Below are 10387 nucleotides of genomic sequence, written 5' to 3' on the forward strand. Positions count from 1 at the left end.
ACACAACAACACAACAACAACAACAACGCCGCTCACCAACAGTGTTTACTCGGCCACCGTCACATCTGCTGCAAGTAGAGCAAGCACGTGTGCGAATGTATTGCCACACGTTCAAACGCGCACAACCCCCGACATTGAAGTGCGCTCGCTTGCTTTGACAACCCAGCGGGCGAGCGGGTCAAAGTGCTTGACTGCAAGGCAAGACAGTGGTGCCGCTGTCGCTGTCGCGTCGTCGGGATGTTTGTGTGTGGTGTAGTTTTCTTACTGTTCCCCTCGAATTCAACCCGCCCCCTTTGCGCAAGTGTTTGGGCGTTTGTGCTCAATATTCAGCAGCGTTGGACTGCTGTCTTGGCGACGTAGTGTACTGTACACCGTTTCTTTTGTGTGGATCTTCTCTGCCTTGCCATCAGCTTCCCAGCACGCTTGACTTGTGTTTTCAACCAACAGTGCAAACAAATCAACCACGCCAAAGACAGGCAAGGCCGTACGCAGCAAGGAACCACAACAAAATCACGTGCAATTATGTAAAATACAGACACGCACACCATCAGGCAATTCCAATGCACCCGTTTACAACGGCATTATCTGATCCGAACCTAGCTGAATGCAACAACGCACACCTCACACAAACAAATACACGCACCACAGCGCATCAAACATGCAATCGCTCATCCAACACACGCGCACGCAAGCGTGCACCAGCATCACCACCAACAAACAAGCAAACAAGCTACACACGGCAGATCAGTCGTCGAGACTGAAGGGAGGGTATTCGCCTGTGACGGTGTGTGGAGTTTCATCTTCATCGCCGCCACCAAGTGATGGGGGCAGGGGACTGCTGGGCTGGCGTGGCTGCCACGGTGACAGACCAAGATAGCTCTGTATGCCGCACACGCCGTGCACATTCACACGAGATGTGTGAGAAGACAGCGCACAAACAGCGTATCAGACACGCAGACAGGGAAACATTGCACTGGGCACGACTGCAAGGCTGCACACAAAGGTACACGCGGAAACACACACACACACACACACACACACACACACACACACACACACACACACACACACACCACACCACACCACACCACACACACGTCTGGCTTGATGACGTGCACAGCGACGCTGAGCTCACGGTTGATAACGAGCATGGCAGCATCGTTCCCGAATCTGAGAGGTAAAATACACGAAAACAAATGAACGCCCGTGAGGGGACGTGGGGTGGGTTGCACACGGGTATCAAAAGTTTCAGGCACCTGACAAAGAGCACACACACACACGCACACACACACACACACGCACACACACACACACACACACACACACACACACACACACACACACACACACACACACACACACACACACAAACAGACCTGCGCTCATGCAGCGACGGGAGTTGTCGCTTGGGCCATAGCACGTGTAGTGGTTGTCACTCCCGCGATGCCCGAAGAAGAACCGGTTGCACGATTGATCCAAGTCACCACTGACGTAATACGTGTCAAGCAGGTTAAGGCCGCCGCCGTTGTCATACCCGCGCATGTCCCCCGTGTTCCAGTTACCATCACACTCGGCAAGCGTCGGTGCAAGGCAGTGAATGTGCACTGAAGCAAAAGCGGACGACAACAATGTACCAAAAGGAAACCCACAGGGTGTGATAGTGAGATTGAGCACAAAGCAAACACAAGGTATGCCATGCGTACAAGCAGCTGCCAGCACACACACACACACACACACATATGCAACACTCACATGTACGCACACACACATACACTCTCACACACACATATTCAGGCACACTCACACACACACACGTACTCACATGTACGCACGCACACACCTACACTCACACTCTCACACACACATACTCAGACACACTCACAAGTACACAAGCACACAAGTACACCCATGCAAACCAAGCGTGGTTCGACGCACCTTCATCCAGTGCGAGACCAAGGTCTATTCGCGTGTCCACATACGAGTGGGGCGTGATGATGTACAAGTTGTTGTTTGTGCAGCCCGACTCGATCTTCCACACGCGAAAGTCAGAGGCTGACGACTTGATGCTGTTGATTTGCACGTCTGAGAGCTTGCTGAAGGATGACACGAGGTCCTTCGTGGCAATGTTGCCCACGGATCCTATTTCATGTATGACACACACGCGCGCAAACCAAGGTGAGGCGTTGCCGGGCAATGACAGCCTCTTGTCCGAGGCCTTACTTCATTGTCTCCACATCGCTTCAGAGCAGCGCATGTGTACACACAGACTTCCAAGACCATTCTCGAAACAGCATCGTTATGGCCTTGGCCTCACCACTGCAAACACATATGCACACACAAACCTGTGCTGTCATCGGTCCAGCCCACGTAGTTCTGTCCCGGATACTGAAGCACCTTCGCCCACTTGCCGCCATCGCGCTGGAAGTCACAAAACGCCTGTGCTCCCAAAAGTGGCACATGACGAAGATACTCATCGTTGTCGTGAGCGGCCACCCGATACAAAAACACAGTCACAGGATGCACACACACTCTCTCTCACACACACAAATACACACACGCGCTCATTCACTCACTCACTCACTCACTCCACTCAGTCACAAATTCAAACACACACACACACAAATACACACACGCACTCATTCACTCACTCACTCACTCACTCACTCACTCACTCACAAATACAAACACACACACACACCGTGAAAACGCCGGTGGAGGTGGAAAAGTAGTAGACGCCGTCATCTTTCGATGTCACTTCGCCGCAGGTGGATGCAGGGGAATCCGGAACAAGGCCACGGCTCGATGCCTGCAGGCAATAGCAACAGCAACACAGCACAAGAAAGAACAACGCACACGCACACACACGCACACACAAGCGCACACACGGAGGGGGAATGAGGCTAGCAAGCTCGTCTTGAAAGCATGCCTTGTCACTTAACGCAAATCTCGCCTGAGTGTTCAACCTCGCGTGTGAGAGACATTGACTGTCTACCTTTTGGAAAGCTGCAAAGTCTGCTTGCTTGGACAGGATGGTTGAGATCTGGCCTTGGACTTGCAACAGCGTGTCTGCTTGGCTGGTCTGTGTTGATTCGCTTGCAGAGAGCTTTGACGTGAGCTCGCCCACGACGCCACCCATGCCCTCGAAGAGCGTGGATACCTCCTGGCTCAGCTCGCCGGTGGGCCATGCTGGCCTCCGCGGCGGCTCGGTTCACATGCCGCTGCACATCTTTGGGATGGCTGTCTGTGAGGCTGGCGTTGACGCCATCCAAGGGACGACCACGTGGCGGCGAGAGACGCGTTGATGGCAGCAAAAGAGCGGGCAATGGCCGCCTCCATGGAGCTGAACCGCGGCACAAGCGCATCCGTCACCACCTCGCTGGTGGTGGAGATTTCGGTGCGCAGCGCGCCCTCCACGTCGCTCACGGTGTCGTTCACGCGCTGCACGTCGCCCTTCAAAGCCAGCGTTGGCAGTGTTGACAAAACGCCCTTGATGTCCGTGACGCTCACGGGATGGTCATTGTTGTTGCTGCTTGCCGTTTTGGTCTGGAACACAATGTCGTTGCCAGCCTGCAGGTACAGCGTGCCGTTTGTGGTCCACATCTGCGGCGCTCCATTTCCGTTGTCGCTGCCGGCAGTGCCGAAGCATTCCCGCAGGTCTGCAATCACCTGCGACACTGCCGGATCCGACTGGCAGTTGAGGGTGGCCGTGCAGGCGAGGTAGCTGGTGAGGCCTGCACACGTCGTCGGCACGGTGCATTGCTGTTGCAGCAGCATCGTGTCACACGTGTCTGCTCCCTGTGCATTCACAACACCAAGAACATTGCTCCAGTACACCAGCACGAGTGCCAGCAGCACCGACACGCGCGCAGTCACGCCACACATTGTGTATGTGTGTCTGTGTGTGTCTGTGTGTGTCTGTGTCTGTGTGTGTGTGTGTGTGTGTGTGTGTCTGTGTGTGTGTGTCTGTGTGAGCAGCTGGTTGCGGTGTGGAGGGGGCAACAACAAAACAACAGCTTGCTTGCTTGTTGCTTGCTTCTTGCTTGTTGTGATGTGATTATTGAAAACAAAACTGAAATCAGTTCAAATCGGGAGCTTTTGTCAGAATTGCATTTCCTGATCAGAGGCCACACAGAGCAGCAGCCAACACCAACATCATCAGCGTCGGCACAAGCGTCTGTGCAGGCTGAGGTGCTGCAATCGTTGATGGCACTCGTGCGTCGCCACCATGCACTTGCTGCAGCTGGCAGGCACAACAGGGTGGTGATGGCGGTGATGGTGAAGTGGCATCGGTGCAGAAGAAGCAGCACGTGCAGCGGCAACAGGTGGCCGCGTCGCAGGATGAGGGATTGGAGGTGGCTACACACACACACACACACACACACACACACACACACACACACACACACACACACACACACACACACACAGATGAACACACCACGTGCGGGTAGCCGAGGCGGCAAAGGAAGCGACGGTCACGGCAACATTGAGGGAGGAGATGGTGGTGAGGCCAAGCTGGATGGTGTACTCGACCTGGCACCAGGGGCCGTGCAGCAATGGAGGGATGGTGTTGGCAGCAAGGCGCAACGAGGGAAGGCGCACACACAGAGGGGAAGGACGGAAACAAAGGGCGGAGAGAGAGACACGCGCATGCACACACAGCACATACACACACAGAGGCACAGCACACAGACACGCAGCACACAGCACAGAGACATACACGACACCTTTTGCACAGCGTTGATGCAGTGTTGGGTGGATGCGTTGTAACGGATGGTGCAATCACCATCTCAACCACCTGTAAAGGCAAAGCAAGGGTGGGAAAATGCCATGCGAGGTCATGTGAGGTCATGTGAAGTCACAGACAATGAGACACACACACACACCAAACACTCCTCACACACAACACCCACACCTCCCCACACACACACACACACAGACACAGACACAGACACAGACACAGACCCCCCCCCCACACACACACACAAACACTTCCATAAACACTTCCACACACTACACACACACAACACACAACACCACATCAGTTCCCACTTCCTCCCTCCTCCTTCCCAAGGTCTCGACTGACTGTAAGAGATTTGGATGTTGGTTGTGATGCCTGTGTATGTTGCAAGGACCGCGGCGTCTGCTGGGACCGGCACATCAAGGTCGCCGCCAGGGCTGCACATTGCCCGAACACGCTCGGCATCGTCTGCCGCTGGGATGATGCGGGTGCACGTGCCTGGCGCAGACGCAAAGAGGCGCGTTGGATTGCGTGGTGCGCACACCCCCTGCAGCGTGTCGGCGGGAAAAGGCAGCGGTGTGAGCGTCGTGCTGTCCTGCGTGATGTACACGATCGCGCCATACGTGACGTAAAAGGGGAAAGGGTCTTGGCGTGGGATGGTGTTGCGTGGCGGAATGAAGATGGCCTCCTCCGGCGTGTACTGCAGCGTCTCGAGGCTGAAGGATATGGGGTGGGGGCGTGCAGCGTCTGCGAATGCCTGGAACGCGGCGTCATTGAGCGGCGTGCGCGGCTCCCTGAAAGAGATGCGGTCATTTGTGTTGTCGACCAGCACGCACGCGATGCTGCTGCCCTCTGCTGCTTGGATGGCCTGGTTCCTGCCCTCGTTGGTGACGAAGAAGTCGTCGTACACGCACCTGCGCAAGGGCTTGATGTCTGGCGTGTTGCAGTAGGCAAAGCGCACTTTCACCAGCGTCGTGCATGACGGATCACAGCAGCAGCTTGCGTCACACTCCGCCGTTATACTCAGCAAACGAGGCTGCGCATGGATGTCGGCTCCGCACCTGCGCAAACGCGGGTGTTCTTGTTGTTGTTCAAGTTGCTGACAGTGCACTTGTTAAGTTGCTGGTCGTCGTCGGAAGAGTGATGGTGGTGGTGGTGTTCTGGGCAGTTGCGGGTTTAGCCATGAGCACAACAACAGCAGCAGCAGCAACAGCGACAAGAACAGCCACCACAGCACCTCTGCGGCACATCGATGCACGTCGAACCATGACGCTATGACGAGCCCATACGGAGACAAGACAGAGACAGAGACAGACAGACCGCCAACGACAGTTACGCCCACAGCAAAGCAGACAACTGCTGTTGCCGAGGAATCATGTATATCATCATCATTTTTTCGCCTGTGGTTTGCCATTTTTCCTCGCTCGATTTTTCAAAAACGAAACACCACCAGCCAGCAGCCAGCATCAACATCAACCACCGCCCGCGACAAGACAATCGCAGACACTCAAGATGACAGCCGGGCAGGCTTCGACACCGGTGAGGCCATCTGACAAAGTGTGGTGGGCGATTGAGGGCTGAGCAAGCGATGTGGGGGGGGGGGGGAAGGGAGACACCCAACGTGCCTTGCAGCGCACGCAGCGTGTGCAACGGTGACGGCCCAGCATCACTTGTTGTCGAAGCACTTGCCTGCTAGCACAAATGCGCGCGCTTTTTGTTTCTCACACGTGTACGCACACACACATGATGCACGATGCAAGGGAGAGGATTCAAACAACAGTACCGCAATGTCCACCGCTCAAAAGAGGAAAACCAAAGAGTCTGAGCTCATGACAAGCCTGTCGACAAACGACGTGAGTTATTGTTTGGGTTGTGTGCAAACGTGTGGCGATAGCTCGAGAGGGCGCGTGTATGAGTGTATGGTTATGTGGTGCATGTACATGTGCGCACCTGTGTATGTGTGAGTGTGCACCTGTGTGTATGTTTACGTTTGTGTATATGTATGTGTGTGTGCATATGTGTGTGCATGTGTGTGCGTTTGAGTGTGCATATGTGTGTGTGCGTGTGTGCACTCGGAAACCATCATCAACACCCTCTTGGCGCCAAAATTGTCTACGTGCACACCAGCCATAATCTCACTTTGTGGGCACCTGCTGTACCTTGTTCAATCGACTCGCCCTCTTTCCTTTCAGGCTGGCGTTCTTGCGCGCGCATATTTGCAAGCAGCAATGAAAGAGTACGAGAGCCTTTTGGGGGGCACTCTGCAAGACTGCAAGCGATCATACCGCGCCTTCGCCGAGCAGATCAGCACAATTGCAGGCCGGCATGGGATCGAAATCGGTTCAACCGGCCCTCTCGACAACGCACCCAAGGCAAAGAATTATGTCGACAGCATGCTGAAGCAGCCCTACACGGAAAACATCAAGAACCTGCTCCAGCAAGTCCGCAGTGTGCTGGATGAGAAAAAGACGCCGACGCCACAGGTGCCCTTGAAGGTTGCGGAAGGGTTCCTTCTGGAGCTTGACAATGTGACACGCAAAGGGCTGTCCGAAGAGCAACGGCAGTTTCGACAAGGTGCGCCTGTCTCACTCAGCCTTTCATGTGCGGCTGCGTGACCAAATGGGCTGATGCTTGTGTGTGTGTGTGTGTGTGTGTGTGTGTGTGTGTGTGTGTGTGTGTGTGTGTGTGTGTGTGTGTGTGCATCGGTGTTGTTAGATTACTGCGAGCAGCCCTGTGCATGAGCACCCTGGTTGACTGACACGTTGCTTGCGGGTTGTTTTGAACTCATACTTGCTGTTTGGTGTGGTTCGTGGCAGATTTGGAGTCAAGCGTAACCCCCAGCAGCGCTGCCAAGGAGAAGGAGAAGGACAAGGATTCGGCCCACAGAACAGTCTATGCGCAGCCGTTCTCTGCCGAGCTCTTCTGCCCCGACTGGCACCTGCACTACGAGGGGTTTCAATTGGCAGTCGACGAGGGGTTTCAATTGGCAGTCGACGAGGGCACAAACACGGGTAAGGTCATTGTCGAGCATGTGTTTGCTTGCTGTGTACACGTGTACATGTGAGCGTCCTTTCCACGAGAGAACGTGACATGTGTGCGTGTGTGTGTTTGTGTGTCGGTGCTGATGCATGGTGGTTGAGTCTTTGGCGCTCGTGCGCGGGTGTGCTGGCACTGGAAGGGAATACCTCTCTGTCGCTCACACCGACGCTGCACCATGCACGCCCACCGCACTGCAGACTTTGACTTTCACGTTCCGAAGCGAGAGACGCGGTTCAATGACAGGATGAACGTGCCCCTGATCAAGGCGTGTGCTGGCGCAGCAGTGTACGTCAAGAGCCACGCGTCCTTTGAGGCCGACACCGCTGTTGTCGCCGACTATGTTGTGCAAATGGCCTCAAATCTTGACTTCTATCCGCTGTTGCTTGAGCTCAAGATCGATGACAGCAAGCAGACGCAGGATGCTGCCAAGGCGCAGGTGCTGGAGTACGCATCACGGGCCATCAAGTCTGCGGGACCGAAGTGGCGTAAGTTGAAGGGGTATTTGTTTCCCTTTGCCATCACCGTCTGCGGGCAGAAGGTGTCCGTGTACGCGTGCACGCTGGGCGATGAGGTGCACGGCGACGAGGCCTTTCCCAGTATCCTCCACACAAAACTTGGCGACACCGACGTGAGTTGCCACCACATGTGCGAACAGTGAAGGAGGGTGTTTGCATTGTGTGTGTGTGTGTGTGTGTGTGTGTGTGTGTGTGTGTGTGTGTGTGTGGCACACATGATCCTGCACGTGCACCCGTGCAGTTGCTGTCGACTGGCTGCTGCCTTGTACACTGCTAGTTGTCGTTGGACGCTGCGCTCACATTGGGTTCCTCTGCTGTGAAATCCAGTTGAACCGGCTCGGGCATGTCATTAAGTGGCTGCTTGACGAAGAGCACATGGCGCATTACGAGAATATTGCCGCCATTGCCCAGGTAGCCGTTGCAGGAGTGATTTGATGCCCACTTACTCTGTTGTCTGCTTGTCTTCTTGCTGTCTTGCTCGCCTGCTGTCTTGGTATTCTGCCATCATGACACACCTCGCACACACACACACATACACGCACACATGTTGTGTACGTGTGTGTGTGTGTGTGCGGCGCCCTCGTGTACCGTCTTTCTTTCGTTCAACAATCAACAATGATACTCACCTCCACAATCGCACGTTATCATACACAATCACACAATCACACAATCACACAATCACACAATCACACAGGGCCGTCTCACCGTCATTGATGAGAACCCCGCCGGTCCCACACCACCAGCAGCAGCAGACAACGGCAAGGAGGAGCAGCGTCAGCGTGCAGACGCCGAAGCAGCACGGGCGAAGTCTGCCAAAGTTGCCACGAGATACGAGATGTGCGTCTACAAAGGCGGCAAGGAGACTGTGTCGGTTGCATTGGTGAACAACGAGGTGTTGAAAGTGTGCGGCGGCCACCGCATTGGCGCTCCTGAAGATGAGAAGGCTGCCAGCGATGAGGAGACTGCCAGGGATGAGGAGGCTACCAGCGATGAGGAGGCTGCCAGCGATGAGGAGGCTGCCAGCGATGAGGAGGCTGCCAGCGATGCGGAGGCTGCCAGCGATGCGGAGGCTGCCAGCGATGCGGAGGCTGCCAGCGATGAGGAGGCTGCCAGCGATGAGGAGGCTGCCTGGGAAGAGGAGGCTGCCAGGGAAGTGAAGGGCTGGCAACTGCTCTATCCACACAAGAAGGTGAAAGTGTACGAACGGTCACGCCCCGTCTTTGCCTGTCCCAATTTGTCACAGAAAAGGAGCAAGCGCAAGAGCAATTGCAAGAACAAGCGCAAGGGCACCAAGAGCAAGCGCATCAAGAGCAAGCGCACGGACATCAAGGGCACAGGCATCAAGGGCACGGGCATCAAGGGCACGGGCATCGACGACGGGCAGGCGCTTGAGGCTGCGGCTGAGCACCTCCTCCGCTTGTCGAAAAGGGATCTATGCCACTGCGACATCCGATCTCACAACATCCTGCGCAACGGCTGCATCGTCGACTTTGGTTTCCTCAGTGGCCCTGTCAGTGACCCTGAAAAGAAGAAGAAGAAGAAGAAGAAGAAGCTTCCTCCTTCCTATTACACAGCGCTGCGGGAGCGCCCTCGCAAGTGGCTGCTTGGAAAGGCAACGGACTATTATCCAGAAGTTGTTCTGGATTGGGAATCGCTGCTGTTTTCGTACGTGTTCTGGTATGATTCTGTTGCCAACGCCATGTTCCGGCTGTTTCAGGGCAAGGTGATCCTGCTGGAGTGGCTTGACGCCAAGCTGGACAAGCTGGACAAGGACGACAAGAAGAAGGAGACAGCAGCGCTGCAGGACAAGAGCGACGACGACAAGAAGAAGGAGACAGCAGCGCTGCAGGACAAGAGCGACGACGACAAGAAGAAGGAGACAGCAGCGCTGCAGGACAAGAGCGACGACGACAAGAAGAAGGAGACAGCAGCACTGCTGCGCAACATTATGCAGCACATTGCTTGCGCGTACTTCTAAATGGAGTGCGCTGCGTGTGGTTGTGTGTGTGTGTGTGCTGTGTGTGTGGGTGTGTGTGGGTGTGTGGGTGTGTGGGTGTGTGTGGGTGTGGGTGGGTGTGTGTGTGCTGTGTGT

The 10387-nt window shown here is 55.2% G+C and overlaps 4 protein-coding genes across 4 annotated transcripts; 1 reads left to right on the forward strand and 3 right to left on the reverse strand.

The window, feature by feature from the left end:
* Nucleotides 1-744: 744 nt before the first annotated feature.
* PTSG_04928 (uncharacterized protein) lies at nt 745-3136 on the reverse strand (the record flags this gene model as incomplete). The annotated part of the gene is made up of 7 exons (XM_004994187.1): nt 745-879; nt 1098-1170; nt 1373-1604; nt 1936-2139; nt 2343-2436; nt 2699-2806; nt 2993-3136. The coding sequence occupies 7 exons, from the start codon at nt 3134-3136 to the stop codon at nt 745-747; spliced, it is 990 nt and encodes a 329-aa protein (XP_004994244.1).
* Nucleotides 3137-3165: 29 nt separating this feature from the next.
* PTSG_04929 (uncharacterized protein) lies at nt 3166-3948 on the reverse strand (the record flags this gene model as incomplete). Its single annotated transcript, XM_004994188.1, has 1 exon — nt 3166-3948. Exon 1 carries the CDS (start codon nt 3880-3882, stop codon nt 3166-3168), a length of 717 nt encoding a protein of 238 aa, XP_004994245.1. The 5' UTR covers nt 3883-3948.
* Nucleotides 3949-4155: 207 nt separating this feature from the next.
* PTSG_04930 (uncharacterized protein) lies at nt 4156-5991 on the reverse strand (the record flags this gene model as incomplete). The annotated part of the gene is made up of 5 exons (XM_004994189.1): nt 4156-4240; nt 4439-4533; nt 4728-4789; nt 5087-5674; nt 5979-5991. 5 exons carry the CDS (start codon nt 5989-5991, stop codon nt 4156-4158), a joined length of 843 nt encoding a protein of 280 aa, XP_004994246.1.
* A 537-nt stretch (nt 5992-6528) lies between these two features.
* On the forward strand, nt 6529-10387 carry PTSG_04931 (kinase subdomain-containing protein; the record flags this gene model as incomplete). The annotated part of the gene is made up of 6 exons (XM_004994190.1): nt 6529-6594; nt 6934-7315; nt 7558-7752; nt 7978-8408; nt 8623-8706; nt 8990-10387. 6 exons carry the CDS (start codon nt 6529-6531, stop codon nt 10271-10273), a joined length of 2442 nt encoding a protein of 813 aa, XP_004994247.1. The 3' UTR covers nt 10274-10387.

Source organism: Salpingoeca rosetta (assembly GCF_000188695.1).
Source record: "Salpingoeca rosetta unplaced genomic scaffold supercont1.11, whole genome shotgun sequence".
Lineage (NCBI taxonomy): Eukaryota > Choanoflagellata > Craspedida > Salpingoecidae > Salpingoeca > Salpingoeca rosetta.